Here is a 20162-nt window from a genome sequence, read left to right on the forward strand (position 1 = left end):
TACTTTAACTAAAAAGAAAACTAAAATAATTCTCTTCCCCCCAACTTTTTTTTTAGTTGTTAGCATACTCAATATCAAAAAAGTTCTTAAAAATCAGGAAATGTCATTGTAGAACTGTAACATCCGGTATTTAAAAAGAAAAAGGAATTTACAATTAATTCTTTAAAAACACTAAATGAACCTTAAACGGCAATGCCTTCTGAAGCACTTTCATGCAATGGCACTAAGCTACAGATGTAGTTTATTAAACTTTATTTTTCTTTCACCTGCCTTTATCTTTAAGCTGCAATTCTCACACAGCATGAAATAAATGACATGAAAATTGCAACTTGAAAAGGACATTTGAGTGCACATTTTAAAGTAATGGTACTTCAAAAGTCTTAGGTACAGAGGAGATTTTTGGAAAACCTTTGTCAATATAAAAATGCAGAAGAAGTTATCTACCTTCTACCTACCCAGATATCTAAAACAAGATATCTGCACCAAATTAGACCTGACATAAGATGAAAAGAGCAAAGCACAGGACAAGAGATGCTAAGCAGAACAGGGAAGGTGTTGGGTTCTTGAGATGAATGTCAAGTATGCCAGGTAATCATTTCCAGCTAAGTGAAAGAAGCAAAAAAAAAAAAAAAAGTCTATAACTGAGCAGATGGCTACTGAAAGAGAAATTCTCCAAAAGCTCACTCTACCCAGTGGCAGAGTAACAGCTATGTGTAAATAGCACCCTGAGGTTTACCAGCAGACTGGTGGCACACAGTTTGCCAAGGAGCACTTGTGGAAGTGAGAAATTATCCTTCATTGCATGCACACACCATAAAGCCCTTCAGACCTGAATTGATTTTATCTCTACATTATCAAACACCTTCTGAAATGCTAAAGGGTGTGTGGGTTTTTTCATCATTCCCTGCTTTTGCAAATAAAATAAAATGACAGAAAAATCACAAGCCTAGCAAATCATCTCATTTGGGGAAAGGAAACCTCCGGGACTGATCTAATGGGCATAGGTTAGGATATCCTGTACAGAATTAAGGGTTAAACATTTCCAGTTTCCTGAAAAGAAAAGCCCCTCTAAATGGATGTCTTCTTTATGTGTAATCTATAGAACAGAGAAGAAAAAACTGGAAAAAACAAGACCTCAAACTTAAGTATTTGCAAATCTCATCTTGGTGCTCTGACAATTTAAAACACCAAATCTTCCCCTAATATGAAATCTTAAGTTATTTCAAGTAATAGAGGGCTTTTGAATATATATACACATATACACAATATATAGTATTTATATACAAACTAGTTTTGCTCAAAGTCCAAAAAATAGTTTCAGCTGAAGTCTGAAGTTGTACTTTACAAGGAAGAATAGAGAGGTACTAATTAGAGGGCAAATAACAGAAATGCACATTTTAAATTTAATTTAGCAGAAGACAGTCAACCAAATAGTTCCTAGATCCTAAAACATACCATCACAGCTTTGGTTTGTTTCCAAAGTATTGTCTATTTTATATTAAATTAATATAGTAATATAAATAAAAGTTGTAAAATGCATTTGCAGATCAAATGCCAGAGGATTTCTTTAAAATTAGAATTGAAATGGAACTGAAAGTGCAGGCATTTCCACCTTTGAGTACATTATTTAATGAGACTAAGAATATTCAGAAGAAAATTGACTTTATATTCATTTTCTCTCTCCTGAGAAATGTTGCATTTTTTTTAATGCCCGTCATTGAAACCTAGATAACTGCTTGTCAATGAATACATGTGAGCACAAATGTGCATATCAGTCACAGTGTTATCTATAATCCTGAGTACCAGGTGGCATGTTCAACATTCTATTAATTGCTGCTATGCTACTTGATTGCAAGGGCACTTTAAAGAGGGATATGCACAAAATTATTATGCATAAAATTAGTCTTTTATATTTTAAAAATTAATAGTAGCTGTTTGTGAATCGAATGTGTCTGAAATAAGGACACACTGAGAAGCTGAGAGTGCAACAAAGAACCACCAGACTGCTTTGGTAAATCACAAGAATAACTCCTGGGTAAGTCACTCTATGCTTCCCAAAGACAACTGACAGATTAACAGTGAGCCTACTGTAAATTTTCACTTCTTCACCTTACCAAACATAAAATGCAGGCAAATGTTTCTTATACCGCCAAAAAGAAAAGCATGGATATCAGTTAAGAAACTCAAATAATTTATTCCTGCACTTTCCCTTTACGTTCATCGCTTCCTAAAACACACTCAAGCACTTTATAACACTCGATAAACTCTTTTGATAGTGGTCGAGAGTAGCCAATGGTTTTACATTTTAATCAATTTGATTTACATTGTATTTTAATGTGACTCTTTAGACTAGAACTGCTTGGATGGGTCATGCTGATATAACTCGAACTGACACTGCTCTGTCACCTACTCACAGCACACTCAGTACAGTGAAAACATTCACAATCTTATCAGAAGCCACAAATAAAGCTCCAAACCTCTTAAACTGTTTGAAAGCTTTGCTTTCAGCACAAGGCTTACCCTTTGTTTGCTCCTGTGAGAAGAGGTGCATCAGCAAGAAATTATCAGTAACCTGTCAGTCTTTATTACAGAGTGACAACAGAGGATAAGTTAAATTCCAATTTCATTAAGTCACTTTTGGAAGGTGACACATGCTGAAAATCTAATAGTGCTACCTTTTAGCTGTGTCTAACATTTAACTTTTCTAAAGGACAGGGACAAATCAAATCACTTTCTTATTTTATCAACTGAATTTACAAAATTAGAAGAATGAAACTTGAAACAGAATTCCAGAAAGAGGCTTTTATATTTCTTTATACATTCTGATTTCAAGCATTTTATGACTTCAGTTTTTCCTCAAGTGGTATAGGCAGTTATCTCTTTAGTTAATTCTTCATGAAGCAACAGAGAGAGAAAAGATATTCTAAACCAGGAATTGAATAATTGGAAAAACCTGAAGTTCCTTGGTATTTCCATGGCACAATTGATCAGATTTTGAGATTTCAAAAGCCTTCTACAGCAGCTGCTAAATAAAGACCTGAGCTACAATCATGTATCTTTTCTTTCTTTCTTCAGGAGACCTTGCTCCTGGAAGAAATGCATACAAGCATGTATAGAGACCCAGCCTATGACAGTTACCACAGGTTTACATAGCATGAAGTCACTCCAGCACATCAAAGGTGTCCTCAACACATCATCTTCCTCTCTATAGCTGATCTTTGTTGCTTTGGTGACATATTTATTTTGCCAGCAGTCCTTCCTCAGAAATCTACCACTAAATACAATCTACTGTTCTTAGGCACCTAGGTTATCCAAAATTTATTATTTCCAATAGATTCTCTTTTAGGAGTGATGGTTCGTGCCTTATGCAGGAACAGTTCCTGCAGGGAACAGAAATCACTATTTTTTAAAAATCCAATATCAAAATTTCCATGCTAGTTCAACACCAGCCATTTAGCCTCCATGTATGAATGCTGGCCCCCTTGAGTTCTCCTGTGCTTAGAATCAACATGCACTCTCAGAGACAGGGTCATAATCACACTTGAACTTAGACCACAGGTCATATAGAATAATCACATAAAATTACAGAAGAAATTTCAAATAGTCACTTCTCCATCAAAAACAAGGACCGCAGCTCTACCCTTCACATCAACCCTGGTCATCAAACCATCCCTCGCTATTTGGTGAGTATTAATATTAGAAAGTTTCTCAAATATAATTATTTCTAACCTACGTCTAGACCCTGCAATTTTAGACTATTATTTTTTTTGCTTTTTACTAAAAAGAGAGTCCTTCATTCTTGTCCTCATTACAGAAGTACTGCACACATGAAAGACTATTATCAGCTTAACATCTTTCTAGAGTAAACAAAACATTTCAAGTAATTTCAAGTTTCTCAAACAATATGGTCTATAAATGTCTGATCATTTCCATTCTGCTCTGGCTCTGCACAATGTGTCCATGTATAGATGAATTTTGTTACTGCAGCTGACATTATTGACACTAAGGAGAGATCAGTGGTAACCTCACATGATTTGTATGCTGTACTCTTATTTATGCCATTATAGAATCAAAGAATGTGTTGGCCTGGAAGGGACTTTAAAGATTGTCTAGTTCCAACTTCATTGCCATGGGAGGGGACATCTTCAATTAGACCAGGTTGCTCAAAGTCCCACCCAGCCTGGCCTGGAACACTTCCAGGGATGGAAGTGCACTCAGTCTCACTGTCTATACCATTAATGAAGACCACCAACAGAGCTGTGTTCCAAGACAGAACTGTGAGGGACACCATTCATCACCAGCCTCCACCTGGACACAGAGCCATTGATGACAACTCTCTGGCTGTGTCCATCCAGACACATACACCCAATTACAATTGCTTTTTTCCACATCTCAGTACTTTGACTCGTGTCCAGGTTGCTATCTAATTCCTACACACTGCTTTGAAGAGCTGAGATCTGCAAAGAGGTTTCAAATTCTCCATCAGTATAGTTGATTCTTTTTTCTAAAGTGCAGAACCTTCCATTAATTTGCATTGTATATTTTGGGAGTATTTTCCAATTTGCCAAATTGCTCTGAATGACATATTCATTAAATCTGTGGAAAAAGCCAGACATCTTGGAAGACAGGTTTGGTCTCATTGTTCAACAACTTTAATAATGATCAGGATGATTACTTAGAGCTTGATATTAAATTTGTGGATGGAACCAATTATCCCTTCCACTCTGATGGTAAATTCAGTACTTGGGTTTTTCAGCCAGTTTTGAGTAGGAGGGTTTTTTTTCTACAGCGTACTTTCTGGCTTTTCCTATGAGAATGTCACATGAGAGTCTGTCTAAAGATTTACTGAAGATATATGATATCCTCTATTACTTCTGAATCAACGAAGCCTCTAATCTTCACAGAGGGAAGCCAGATTGACTTGACACAATTCATTCTTCATCAATAACTGTGCACACTGTTATTCACCTCCTTGCTCCTACTAAGTGTCTTCAAAGAGCTTATTTGAGGAATCATGCCTGAATTTTTGACATTTGCATGATCCTGGGCTAAACACTACTGTAATGTCTCATTGAAAAAAATTAAATATGTTTTCATTCAAATTTATAGAGAAAAAACCTCTGGCATATCAGAAAATTACTATTTAAAACACCTAAGGTATCCCACCTACTTTACAAAACAGACTTAAATCTAAAATGCACGAATCTTATTCCTTTCAGCAAATACTCAAATATGACTGTTCTAACTTAAATTTTTTCAGTGTTTTCCTCACTTACTATCTACTTATATTATCTTATTAATATAAGATTAATTTACTTCCTAATTATCTTATTTACCCCATGAGTGAAATCCAAGTTTTTTTACAAGTTATTAAAATGAACTATAGTTTCACCTTATCATGAGAACCATGGTTTGGCATTAATGTAAGAGTAGAGTCAGAATCTGAATTAAATTTTATTATTATATTAATCAGATCTGGTTTGTTCATGGTAAGGTTTATTTAGGAAAAAAATTTAAGACTAGAAACCTTTCCTCAGTATGGTTTCTAGTCAATGTATCAAACATATGAAAGAGAATAAAGAATGTCTCATTCTTGAGAGTATTTCAAATGGTCCATAAAGTCTCAGTTTCACAGAAGAAACTGGTTTTTCTTGCAGCAGTTTCTTTTTCTGTGAAATTGAGACTTTATGAACTTAAGCATGTCTGTGAAAATCATCTATGACATAATTTATACTCTTCCAACCAAATAAGCAGATGGTAGAATGAAAAACTATGTAAATCAATGTTTATAAAGTAGCAGACATTTGACAGGCTTCAAATTATGTCCAGGGTACACCGATAGATGCCATTATCCATTACTGTGCTTTCTCTGACATTTTATCTAAGGGCCAAAAGCCAAAAGAAAGACCACAAGCATCTGACCACAAAGTAGCCCTTATTTTCCTATTCTAGTCAGCAATTAGCTCACAGGAACAGAATTTCAAGTATTTCCAATGCCTGTAGTTAAAAATATGCCTTTTTCTAAAATGAAATACAAATGTCATATGCTAAAAGCCATATTTGGGGCTGCAGTCTTTGGACTACAAATGTATATTCAATTTGCACAGTAGTTACATGTGAAATATTTGATCATGTGCAACCCTTACACAAACAGAAAGACTGTTTATTTTAAAAATATATACCAAAACATGTAGACTCTAATGTAATGTAATTGCCTTCTGCTTTTCATGAAACGGAGATTTTCTGCCCTGTCTGCTATCAAATCAGAAACATGTGATGAGTGTGAGTTACCAGTTCAGGACTTCTATTTCATGACCACACTGGTGTCTGCAAACACTCAGTCTCGCCACAAAGGATTGTAGCAATCAAATAGACACAGGTAACATTCAAAAGACAAGCAGGGATTTCTGAACTCAAAATCCATCTTCTAAAAATTATAGGCAATTTCTTGGTATGACTCTCCCTTCATAGGTAGGTGAATTTTGTTAATACATAGATGGTTCTTAAATTTTTCCTAACTGCTGCTCAAAGGGATCTCAGGAGCTGATTTTCTTTTCTGATTTAAACAAGCAACTACACAGACCCTCAGCTCAGCAAAACTAGGTAACTATTTTTAAGAGAGCAGCAGCAGCAAAACCAGGAAGAACTGACAGGCAACAAATGGGCAAAAGAAATTAAGCTGAGCTGGGATAGCAAAGAAAACAAGAGGAGTAAAGAATACAGACTGCGTTGATGATAACTTCCTTCTCCAAGTGACAGAAGAGCCAATGAGGACAGGAGCTATGCTGCACTGCTCTCACCAAGACAGGGCTGGTGGGGCATGTGAAGCTCAAGGGCAGCCTGGGCTGCTGTGACCATGAAGCAGTGGGGTTCAAGATCCTTATGGCTGCAAGGAGGACACACAGCAAGCTCAACACCCTTTAGGAGAGCAGACTTTGGCCTCTTCAGGGAGCTGTTTGATATAATACCATGGGATAAGGCCCTGGATGCCTCAAGAAATCCTGGAGGCCTGCAAAGATGAACAACGGGCTTCTAGGCAAACTCAAACAAACAAACAAAAAAAAGCCTACAGAGGATGGCAGCAAGGACAGGCAGCCTGAAAGAAAAACAGAGAAATTGCCTGAGCAGCCAGGGATGAGGTTAGGAAAGAAAAACCCTGAGAGAATTAAATCTGGCCAGAGACACCAGGAGCAACAAGAAAAGGTTCTGTAGGTACTGGCAATAAAAAAGAAAACAAGGGGAAATGCAGGCCCTCTCTAGAAGGAAATTAGAGACATGGTTACATGGGATTTGGAGAAAAATGAGGTACTCAGTGACCTTTTTGCCCTAGTCTTCATCATCAAGTGCTCCAGCAACACCACCTGAGTTGCACAAAGAAAAGCCAGGGACTGGGAGATGGAAGAGCCATCTGGTATAGGAAAAGATCAAGCTTGAGACCATCTTTGGAACCTGAAGGTGCACAAATCCATAGAACCTGAGGAGATGCATCCAGATCCTGAGGAAGCTGACAGACGAAGTAGCTAAGCCACTTTCCATCCTTTCTGAGCACTTGTGGCAGGCCAGTGAAGTTCCCAGTGACTGGAAAAGGGGAAACAAAATTGTCACTTTTAAAAAAGAAAAAAACAAAGACCCAGGGAACACAAGTCAGCCAGTCTCACCTAAGTGCCTGGCAAGATCATGGAGGAGATCCTCCAGGAAACTATGCTAAGGTACATGGAAAACAAGGCAGTGGTAGCTGACAGCCAACACAGCTTCACTAATCATGCCTGACAAATCTGGGGGCCTTTCACAATGGAGTTACAGTGGTGATGGATAAAGTAAGAGTGAGTGATGTCACCTGCCTGGACTTGTGCAAAGCATTCAGCAATATCCTGCATAATATCCTTGTCTCTTGCCTCTTTCTATGGTTCTGTATAGTTGTTTATATACTACTTTCTACCTAATTCTCTGGCAGCAATTCTGTACCATGCCCCACTTTTCAAAGCTAAATTATGTCCTGTAACAAGAATGCAGGAGAGATAGTCTTGTGATTTAAGAACTGGACTGGAACTCTATGGCTTGAAGGCACACAAATTTTGTCTCTGACCTTCGGCAGGGTACTTAAATCTTCTCCTTTAGTACTCCATATGTAAAATGTAAAGTGCCTCAAATGTATGTGAAAGGGTAAGTCAATTAGCTGCCGAATCTTTACTATACAGTACAGACATAAGAAAAGGCATACAGAAAAATAATTTTAAATAAGGAAGAAAAAAACTAGTTTCTTGTAGTGCTGACAAAAAAACATACATAAAATACATTTAACAGTTTTGAAATCCTGCAAAAATACAAGAGAATCCCTACATCCTGTGAATGGATCTTTTTAGCAGTGGGATTAAAGCAACAAGAAATCTTGTCTGCACTGCACTTCCACTCATAGAGCTTGGTACTTTAATGCCAGGATCAAAGACAGAAATCGAATCTGTGAACCTCAATTGCTTTTTCATCATCTGACTTGTAATATCAGCCTTGTTCTGGCCAGTGCCTGGGAGCTAGAGGGGTGATGTGAGATAGTGTCAGTGATCACATCCCCACAGAAGGCATTCCAGGGCAGCTGGGATGCCGAGGTCCCCAGCAGCCACAAGCAGTTTATTCTCAAAGCCTGAGAACCAGAAACTATTTCCTTTTTTTTATTTTGCATTTAAGGATGACAGGAAGATGATAAACAGCCAAAGCCCAGACACATCAATATGCTAGCAGTACAAAAGGCCTTTGTGATTGACTGACAAAACCTAAAGAAGGGGAGGAGACCCTCTTTTTCTTCCACTGGGGATGGCTCTGGATAGAGACGCCTGAAATTTTAGCCCTCAAAAGCTTCTCCTGTTACCACCAGATCACCTTGCAGGTAAACACTTTCCTGGTTCACTGAGTCACTGTTACGTATCTGAAAAAGAATCTCCACTGAAAAGTGATAATGGTGGAAAAATACTCCCTATTGTACAGCCGTAATTCTTGTACTGGTTGTCTGCAGGCAATGCATTTCCTCTCTTGAGGAGGCTGTGCAACTGGATCCAGCTACATGTAAAGCAATCTGTTAAAATGAGGACAGGATTTACTGTTGGAAAGAAAAAGTTGAAATACATTCCAGGAACCTCTGTACCATATGGCTAAAAGCGACTAAACATGGTAAATTAAATTTAATCTCTTCACATTACATTCAAAAGTTTGTATTTTTCTATACAAGAGTAAACTTACTGATTTAGCAAATGCAATGGACTATTTGTAATAACTGGTATTCCATTTTAACTCCTAAAGAAATATTTTTGTCAGCTAATTAGGTAAATTTTAAATAGTGTATGCACAGTACTAAAATCCCTACTTCACTTACTTCCTAGCATGTAAATTGGCATGTGTACCTTGCAATGTGGCAATAGAAACCATGATGTTCTTATCAAATTTTTTTCCTTTCTTCTCCTATAGCTGTAAAATCATTGGTACTACTTAATCCACAGGAAGCAATTAAGCAAGACTTCTGAATTTATCGTAAAAGGGCTTTTGTTTCTTTTAAAAGCAGTGAAGCCCAACAAAAGAGAAGTCACATGCTTTAAAGATTCTTTAAAGAATCTTCTTGACTTTTGACACGTATTACCATTGAACAGATGTACAAGCACATCTCAATATGAAAAACTACAACCACAAAAAAAGATAGGAAAGACAGGAACTAAACAGAACATAATTTTCTTCCCTCACTGGCAGCTGAAAAAGCCTACTCTGCAGCCTTTTTGCAGACTGCAGGAATCAGGAGCAAAATGATTTAACATAGGGAAAATGAAAACTAACCCAAGTTCAGCCCACACATTTGATACTTCTCATTTGGACCTGACCTAACCACAGCTCATGCCTTCAAGAACAGAGCTAGTTTGAAGACAAGGGTATAATACAACCTTAAAATACTGGCCTACTCATTTCAATCCACTGTTAGCTTTTAAACTTGAAAGACAAAGTGAAAAATAGTATGTACTGTGACTGGCAAACTTCCTATAACAAGAAAGGTGGTTCAAGGGATTGGAGGCAGTATCTGTCTTTTGTAAAAAGCCAAAAGGACAATGATCACATTTATTCTGGGCTATCATTTGATAGAGATAACGTTTAGGTACTGCTTAGGTATATAAAAACAGAGTTGTAGAAAGCATGCTGCAAAAGTATGTAATGTTTCTGTGTTAGATCAAGAGGCAGAAACAAAAAAAAGAAAAAAATTACCTGATGACCAGCAAATTAGTTACTTTTATGACCCACTATGCTTTTAAACAAGTACTTTATCTGAAGAGCTTTGGTAAAGCCAAAGACAAAAAGCTGCACTACACCCCTAATAATGCAACCACCCATGTTCTCCTACTCCTTTAATTACATCTGGATCATGGCTGGTCAAAGCTCTGTCCTGCTTGGCTTCTTACTCCTCTGTGGATACTGTTCCATCTCTCCTCCTCACATTTCTCTTTTCTTCTTTGGTCAAGCAGTGCATCTGATAACAGGAGTAGGTCAAGAGGAAACAGCCAGTTTTGAAACTCAGTATAATCCATCAGTCACCCTCAAGAGGACCCAAAGAAAAAAATATTTTGAAAGGCACTCAAGAGAAGCATTTGTTTTCCCACAGCACATAGCCCCACACAGAGCCTCCTCCCAGTCCCTTCCCTCCCCTTGGCTCCCATCACCACTGCTCCCAGTCGATCACAACTCTGGGAAAGCAATGCTAATCATCTGTCTCTGCTGATAGTGACACTGTCACTGTGACTCTATCTCACCTTTCCTCACTCTCACCTGCTTTTCAGGAGACTGCAGAGCTGCCGGCTCGGACGCGGCAGGCAGAGATGCCTCAGCACCAGGTAACAGCTGCTTTGATCTTACTACCAGATGGAGTGTTTGAAATACTGTAAATATATTTATGCTTATCCCTCTGAACACCTAAATCTTGTAGTATGAACTCTCAGGTTTGGTTTAGTTTCCTATGGTGCATATGGACATGCATCCTGCACCTCTTCTGGGGGTAGGCACAGACACGGTGACATTGCTTGCCTTGGCGTGACAGCCACACCACAGCTGAATAAAATAACCAGCACAAGGATTAAAGGCTGATGTGGCGTGCGTTTCCTTGGGAGAAACTGTAAATACAGCAGACATCACTCAATCAACGACCATTATCAAAATGTCAGAAGTTTTCTCTCAGGGTATTTTCAGGAAATTAGTCCAATAACTCCCGGTATCTTAAGACTAAGTCTGTTCTAGCAACATTTCAGTATCACAAACCCATATATTCAGAAGGCAAACGTAAATATTAAATGCTACATTCTAATCACTAAACTAAATATAGTGTTAACACATTCTTTCTCAAGAAAAGGTACTAGAAAAAAAAAAACTCAAAAAATTAACATTACATGACAAGTATCTAATTTAAAGCAATACTTCAAATACTGTTACCAAATTGGAATGTACACTTTGAAAGAAAGAAATAAATAATGGCAAATTTAAACCTTTCCAGTTCCAAAGATGCATCTCTAGGACACAGAACAGGTATAAATACTTTCACTTTTTCCTCTTGACAAGGATCTAAAGAGATCACAGAGTTTACTGAAATTTTGAACTTTTTATTACTGTAAAAATTACAATAATTCTGTTTAGAACTTAAAAGGATATTTTTAAGTGTTTGACATATTTTATCCAAGGAGGAGAGCAGTTTGTTCTATCCTACCCTTTTCCGGTAATTTCCATCCAAAAACTTTGGCAATAACCCATAAAAATCAATACTTAAATAAATACTTTTAATAAACATGTCCTTTTTGGTTTTTTTTTTTCTTTTATTAGCAGAACAAAAGGTAATTTTTTTTCATCCCAAAGCCAAGAAATGGAAAGATGATTTGGGCCATGTATGCAGAATAGGCTAGAAAAAAACCTTAAAATCATAGTATCTCAGCATTTCATTAATTCCAAACACTTACCATCCCTCATCTCTAGGTAACTTTAAAGAAAAATGTTAACCAAGATGTACTCCACCTGAGCTATGCAAGTAAGTTTAGTGCACAATCCTCTATTATAATCAATTAGAGAGAGGAAGCTCCTCAACATGAGTTAAACCTACACAAGATGAGAACTGCCTTTCATTTGCCCATTTTTCCCTCCAATTTCCTAATTTAAATCAGATAGGTGCCTAAAGCTAAAGATGACTCCTGGAAAGAGGCCCTAGAGACATGTTAAAGATCTAATTGTTGTAAGGTTCTCTTTAATGCTATGTTGGGGATCAAAATGGATTTCTTCTAATTTTATGAATACCACTCTTGTCTTCTTCCTCAAGTACCTCCCAAATGAATAGGTAAAAAATAATGATTCGCACTTGAAAATACAAGAACACAAAAATATCAAAAGTGGGGTTTGCTCATGGATGTTGTATAGCAGCCACTGTAAACAATGAAGGTGCACGATTGTCAGAAGAGGCTCAAACACCAACTGGAGATGCCCCCCCTTAATCCTGCTGGACACTGAAATTCTCCACCCTAAATATACTTTTTTTTTGGTAAAATCTCTAGGTCCAGATATCTTCTTACTTGTATGAAAATTTAAAAATCTCAAATTCTTGCAGTAATAAAAATATTCTTAAGATGCATCTTTATCATTTCTGAACTACACGTGTATGTCCAGCATTAGCCTGAGAAGATCAGTCTCCCTCTCCTGTGAATGCAGCAGTTTGGATCAGAGCTCCACAAAATTCAGCAATCCACAAAATTCCCCTGCAAATTAAATCCAAAAGTATTATATGGTATATCAAGACTTAAGAGACAAAAAAAGAAACAGAAAATAAAAACCAAAATGCAGTGGAAGTTTGTTAAAAGACTATGAGAGAACAAAAAATATGGTTCATGAAAAGAAAAAGAGTAAAAATCCTTTTTCACTTTTTATTCTATTGGTAGATAAACGGAACATGGATTATCTCACCTTTTACCCATATTTATATTTGAACCCAGTCTGTGCAAGTCCAGGAGCAGGTCTCTGGGGGGCATTTTTAGTTGGTTTGTGAGCCTCTCCAGAAGTGCCTGTGTTAACCCAGAAGGTTATCTTCTCATCCCCAACCCCCTCCTGCAATCCATGTTCTACTTTTGCTCACACTAAATAAAGCAAACTGGTATTTATAGCATTTCTTAGGAGGCTGAATGTTTTCATCTACTCACCAGGTCATCCAAAAACCTCAGAAATCAAGTTTCATGACATTTACCAAAACAATGCTTTGAATCACTAACTTTGAGATGTTTATATAAGGATAGTAAAAAACATATAAACATGGAAAAAAATCCTCATCTGTTTTTTTCTTCTGATTTATTACATAATAATTCAACAGCAGAGGGCTTTTAATGCACTCCTGTAACTCTACAGCAAATGGAAAAGGCTCCAACATAATCTTTATAAGAAAGGGGAAGATGATTTCATATTAAATCCATGTAACAGCACCTCCGACTGTTAAGCATACTGATTCTACTGCAGCAGGAAAGTAGAATTATAAGGCAAAAATATCTTTCAAGCAGTTTCCTCAGCACAGAAAGCAGTTTAGGTGATTAAAGAAGAGACTAATACGGCACTAGTACCACACATTTTTAAAAGAAAATAAAGGCACTTTGAAATATCATGTCGAAAATACTGAATAAATTACAGGATATGTGTTTCACAGAGAAAGAAGAGCAAATAGCTGTAATTTGGGAGGCTAGAATTTCCTTAATGAGATAGCATAAAGGGCTCTGCAAACAAAAGGACCTTTCTGAAAGGTTTTCAGTGTCTTTACACAAGTTTCAGTATTCTAGTAGCAGTATATGACACTGCATCTGCATTTCTTAGGGGTTTTTTCCACTAACCATTTTTAATCAGCACATAATGTATAAATGGCATTATGAGATCAATGCCATTTATATATTTCTCTTTATATCTTTCTCTTGTGAGCTATGCAAATCCTGAGTTATGAAAAACATGTTGTCCTGCTTTGTGAAATCACAGCAGTAACTTCATATTGTCTGAAATTACTGTTTCAGAACGTAACACTTCAGCATTTATCTCTAGAGAAGGCAGCCTTCATCCTCAACTCATGATCGATCAATCATCAGAAACATTCAGCCTTCCTTAATAGCTGGTTTCAGCTCATAGGTGGGGTTTTGCTTTCTAAAGTTCAGAGCAGATGAATTAACATGTGCATATTATAAGCTGGTGGTATATGGTCTAAGGATTAACTACTATAGCAACCAGTACTGTGGTCTGCCAACACATATTCACCCAAATTACTGGATTTTCTAAGTTTATGTGGATAGGATTTCTATGTAGGTGTTCATTTATTGTACAGAGATAGCAAGTTTTATATTAAGTGGATTTCTTCAAGTACGAAAATGCACAGCCATGCATCACCCTTTCAAAAAAATCTCTTGTGCATTATTCAAAATGAAACTGCTACTAAAAAGACAATTGCACTGTGTTTTACAAATATTTATTTTACACATGGTAGGACGCTTCCTGCTTCTTCATTTCATTCTATCCAATTACTCTAGAAGAGTATACTGGACAGTACCATGAATTATTCAAATTGAAATAAGCTGGCATGAAACCATGGTATAATCAAAACCTTTCTACCTACAAACTTAATTCCATGCAAACTGCAATTTAAAAAACAATTGGAAGCATTAAAGAAAAGTGTACTTTTATTATAAGACACTTTAGGAACAGTCTCTGGGGACTTATCAAGTGACCTCTCTGCTGTCTCTTCTCCTTGAAGAGAACTAGAGTTGGCTAGACTGTGCATATCCAGAGGTACTTTCACCCAGACCCCTCTATACCTGGTTTCTTTAGGAAAGTAGCACACTGAAAAAACCCTACTCACAACATATCAGATGACACCACTAAGTACTGGGCTTTTTGAGTAAGTGGTGAACATTCAGACCCAGTGGACTTCAATATCACCTAAAAATTAATTCCTACAGATAATATCCTACAGATATAAGAACATTCCTTACCCCAGACACACTTCTGCATCTAAGATTCTTAGGCAAATATGGGGGGAAGGGGGACAATCCTGTTTCAACTGTGGTTGCCTATATGTGTGAACTGAATGTACATGGATCAGATTCTGCCACACTGTGTATACTACAGCTATCTACAAATGAGTAATGCATCTTAACTTCATCATTTCCAGTGGAGTGGAGCAGAAGCATTTTGAGAAAAAACAGAGGTCCAAGTTAGAAGAAAAGTACCACAAGATGAGGATGGAAGAGAAGAAATAAAAAAGTACTGCACTAAAATATGCTTCCTCTGAGTGTAAATATAACTCTGTTACTTGTAAACCTATCATCTGCATTTCAGCTGCTTTTTTCCTAGTATGTTCTTCTATTTTTTCCTGTCTCCTTACATGACCTTTTTTCTTCCCTCTTTGGTCACTCTCTCCTACCTTCTTCCTACTGTCTTCCTTTTTATGTTGCTCTTCTGAATTTACCTTTCACTCTGACTCTCCTCTCACTTTATCTATTCTGGAGTAATTATTCCTGGTTTTTCCTTCTACCATTTCAGTTCTGTAACCTCACTTCTTTACTCCTGAGATTTAGCACCTTCTTTTTCTTGCCCTGTAGCAGATGCAATAATGTTTGAACAGTCCAAGAGAATTTGGGGAAAACTCCAGTAATAAATATCAAGGCTGCTTGGTGATGTTTTCAACTAGTATGAAACACCTGCCTCATTAACAGACCCTTATTACAGAATTTGTTTAGAAAACAATATAAGATAAAGATTATAGCAAGATACTGAAGACAATCAATATTCTAGAAAAGGAAATAATCAAATAAATCAAGAAGAACAACATCTATACTTCCACAGACCAAGACTCATACATCTCTTACAGCAGTATTTCCTGCTACAGTAGGGAGTAGGTAGGAAGACACCCACCTCAAGGGACAGGTATGATCATGTTGCAATTAAGTGCAATATTTTTTTTCTCTTGTAAAGGATGACTATCAACCAGAACACTGACCTTCCAGAAGCAACACTAAGCAAACTCAAATTTACAGGCTGCTGTTAACCTGGCAACCTGAAAGCTACCCTGGAAGCTGTTTGATGTATAGAACATACCTCCATTCTTCCCCATAGAAAACAGTTTTGAACTTTCCAAATCAAATAACTTTTAATTTCCTAGATTCAGCAAAGATCACCTAAAGTCATGCTGGTATGCCGTTACTTGAAAATGACCAAAGTCCATGTGAATGTTGTGGAGCATCTGTGCTCTCCATGCTTTCCCAATCAGCACCATTGGCTTAATCTAATGCAGCTACCGTGCATCGCAGTACAAGCTGTGCAAGGAAAATTATTCAGCTCAAAACTACCCAGAGAAGAAAAAAGCAGCCAAATTTAGTTAAATCTGGAGCTGTTAGGAATGCAGCTCCAACCAGGGCTACCTATTAGGGACAGTAATAATTTTTAAGATCAGAGAACCTGGTAAGTTCAAATAAGGCAGTTTATATGAACTCAGAAAATAAAAGACTACTTTGCTTTTATTCTGTGCAACATTTGACCCCCAAGTATCAGTCAGACTTTCACAGCATAGAGGTAGACTTAGATTAAGTATCTTTTAAAAAAAGTTTTAAGCTTCAAATTATACCCTATAGATATTAGGATTTTATCTTTAATAACGAAAGACATTTCATATGATCTTGGTGATCATGACTGCTACTGCTCTCAGTACCTTTGTTGACATTTTAGTTGAGTGGAGAGGACAAAAAGTCACTCTGGGAACAAGTTAAGTAAAATGCAAAGGGTATTTTTCTGGTTTTCAGGTCAGTGAATACTTGTTAGGATTTAACAGTGTTTTATAGTCAACAGGAATATATTCTACAAGCTCAACAGATCTGACTTTGAATAAGGTGTTTATTCCAAAAGTATGAACGTGATTTTGTCAGTTTGATCCACTTATGATTAAGAAAAAGGGTGAAGCGACTTTGAGCCATAAAATCAGAAATGTAATTTAATGACTCTCCCAATTACTTTCTGCTTTAGATGACAACAGAAACAGGAAGATTGCCTTCCCTAGGCACACAAAATTTTTCCAAGGCCTGTCCAAAATCTTACTGAAGGGCATCAATAGTTAATTCACTTATCAATACAGACAGCAACCAGCTCACAATCACAGCCAGTTCCAACAAATGCGCAACTTTGAGACCTGATTAAGTGACCTCTCTGCTGTCTCTTCTCCCTGAACAGTTCACCAGACTCTGTTCATACCCAGAGGTATTTTCACCCAGACCCCTTTATACCTGGTTTCTTTAGGAAAGTATGTGAAGAAGTCTTCACACAAAAGAAGACTCACAAAACTGATTATACTGAGAAAGGAAGAAAAAAACCACCTCAACAACTAGTTTGTGCTAATTATTTTTGACAAATTTGTCTTAGTACATTCACTGGTGTTTACAAATAGATTTTCTCCCCAGTAATTAAATTAAACTTGAGCCTCTATTTTAATTCCCCTGTTAAAACACAAAGACAAAAGGAATTAAATGTTGTTGATGATTGCTCAACAGGATATTCCATCAGCCTTGGCATGGAGTCTCTATTTTAGAAGAGAAAGTGGTTTGGAGACCATTCAATTGCCAGTGTTTCTGTGTCAGGTCAAGGAAAAATTCACCAAATACATCTGGGCTCTGTGTCAGTCCTCACCTCTAGAGAGGCCACAGGAAAGCTGGAGAGAGACTTTTTACAAGGGCATGCAGTGACAGGATGAGGTATTGGCCTCAAACTGAAAGAGGGTAGCTTAGATTTGATATTAAGAAGAAATTCTTTACTGTGACATAACATGTGGCAGTGAGTCACTGGAATGGTTTCTCTGACAAGCTGTGGATGTCTCATCTCTGAAAGTGTTCAAGGCCAGGCTGGTGCAGTGGAACATGTCCCTGCTCATAGCAGGGGGGTTGGAACTAGATGACCTTGAAGCTCCTTTTCAGACCAAACTATTCTAGGATTCTGTGATTTAACTTGCAGGCTCTCTCTAAAACACCACTTCATTACCAAGACATAGGTAGGAGACAATTAGTTTGCTCCAAGATCATACAACATTTATAGTTTTGACCAGAATTTTAGCACTCTGAGTTCGTTTGACCAGCATGCATGCAGACAGGTGTCCAACCTCAACATAACAAGTCAAATTCTCTGAGGTTGTTATGGCTTAACTCAGAGACATAGAAGAAAATAAAGCAAGAAGACTGCTAATGCAAGGTTCTTAATAGGTTATAGATGAAAGGAGAAATGCTTCTTTGAATCCCCTAAATTAACAGCCCTCTTCTATCCACAGACTGTTCTTGGCCAATATCCGTAAGTAATGGAATTATGAAAAACAAGCTGCAGCTTCCAGAGTTTTGCAATTACCAGGGGATCATACAGCTTGAAGAACCATAGATGGCTGCACGCCGCAGAAAATTCTAAGCCAAAGCACTGTAGTCAAAGGTTACATTAAAATGCAACTTTCCAATTTGAGATATAATGAAGAAAATTTGAGAGGTCTGATATTTAAAGGGAAATAAGATAAATGACATACATCTATATTGCAAACTGAGAGATAAAAAAGCCATTAAAATGAGTCTCATCCACCTCCCACCACTGTAAGTTTTAAACCATGGATATAATTCATAACTTGTGAAAACATGTGAAACAAGTTTATTCTAAAATTGAAAGAAGGTAGTTACACCCGCACACAAGTCAAATATTTGGCATTATTTAAGACCGCAAAATTTGATTTTCCTGTTCTCCTCTATTTTTACCAGAAGAGAAAATGTGATCTTCCTGCCCTGAGCTCTTAAAAGAGCCGTGAAAAGCAGATTTCAGTTGTTTTCACACTACGTTACATCTCCAGGCTCTTACTTAGGAGATGAAACTCCTTAAGTAATCAGTGTATTTTCCAGAAGACTCAACATTTCCCTTTTTAGCCCAATTATGATCGCAGCACTGGGTGGTGTCACTGAAGCACTCCAGTCAATTCATCTTGAGTGAAGAATATACAGAGGAGTACCAAAAAGCAGTAAGCTCTAAGAAAAACTGTTCAAAACAATTTTTACAACATAAATAGATACATCAGCAACATACCTGAAGAAGAACATGAACAGAGCAGCTGTGATGCAGAACAAAAGGACCTACAAGAAGGAGAAAGAGTGTTATTACATAACATATTACTACTGCATGCATGTTCTGGATCATGAGGATTCTATAACTTTTACTATAAAAGCTACACTTTATTTATATGCTGGAGGGGCCAGAATGAAAGCTTGTCTGAGTCCACCAAAAAGGATTGCCTAGTTTCTAGTGGACTTTGTAGAAGCTTAAAAAATTGAAACCCAAACCAGGGTAGTGGGACAACAGACACAGCAAATGGCACCACTTAAAAAGCATTTGTAATAAAAGTCCAAGTAAGAAAATATTTATAAAACAACAGAATTTCAACAATATTAGAACTGAAATTTAAACATCATATTTTACCAGTCTTTGCTTTTGTGATTTATTGAAATATCATATTGCTAGTTCCAGTTTGAAAGGCACACTGTTTAAAACATCTGTATTGACAGCTGCTTGTCCTGAACTGCTTTCCAGCAAGTTTGAGAATAGATAATTCTATTCCCAATTAACAGTACCCTTTCTAGTAGTTTAGCTTAGTCTAAACTCACTTGGGACAATCCTACCTTGCTCTGTATCATCAGTGTGCTCATGTAAGAGCTGTTGAGCAAACTTAGCAGCTCTCCAGCACTGAGAGTGGAACCTCCTACTTCCTCCTGCCATCCTTTCTGCTGGGGCTTAGAGCTGTTACCTCCTCCTTATCACCTGCACAGGGACTCACGAGTGCTGAAGAACACCTGCCTTAATCCAATCCATCTTTGCCAGGTACACCTCACAAGTGAGAAAATTTTGTTTTGTTCTAGATATACTGTCCCATATTCATACCATCATTTAGGAGGCAAAATCCTTACAAAAATATTGCAAGTCTTTCAGAAAATATTTGCACCTATTTTCAAGGGTTGAAGAAGTTTTCATCATGAGAGGATACAGACATCTTATGTGAGAAGAAATGGAAGAGGTGGCAGAGGTGTAAATTAGAAGGTTATGAGCACATAGAACAGGAGGCTGCTGCATGTTAAAACAGA

At 37.2% G+C, this 20162-nt stretch overlaps 1 protein-coding gene across 1 annotated transcript in view; it reads right to left on the bottom strand.

The window, feature by feature from the left end:
• TMEM135 (transmembrane protein 135) overlaps positions 1 to 20162 on the bottom strand; it is a 156625-nt gene that overhangs the window by 40227 nt on the left and 96236 nt on the right. The window contains exon 6 of the mRNA XM_036388077.2: positions 19114 to 19160. Coding sequence (XP_036243970.1) covers positions 19114 to 19160 — 47 coding nt within the window. The remainder of the gene's footprint in view (positions 1 to 19113; positions 19161 to 20162) is intronic.

This window comes from Molothrus ater, chromosome 2 (assembly GCF_012460135.2).
Source record: "Molothrus ater isolate BHLD 08-10-18 breed brown headed cowbird chromosome 2, BPBGC_Mater_1.1, whole genome shotgun sequence".
Taxonomy (NCBI): Eukaryota; Metazoa; Chordata; class Aves; order Passeriformes; family Icteridae; genus Molothrus; species Molothrus ater.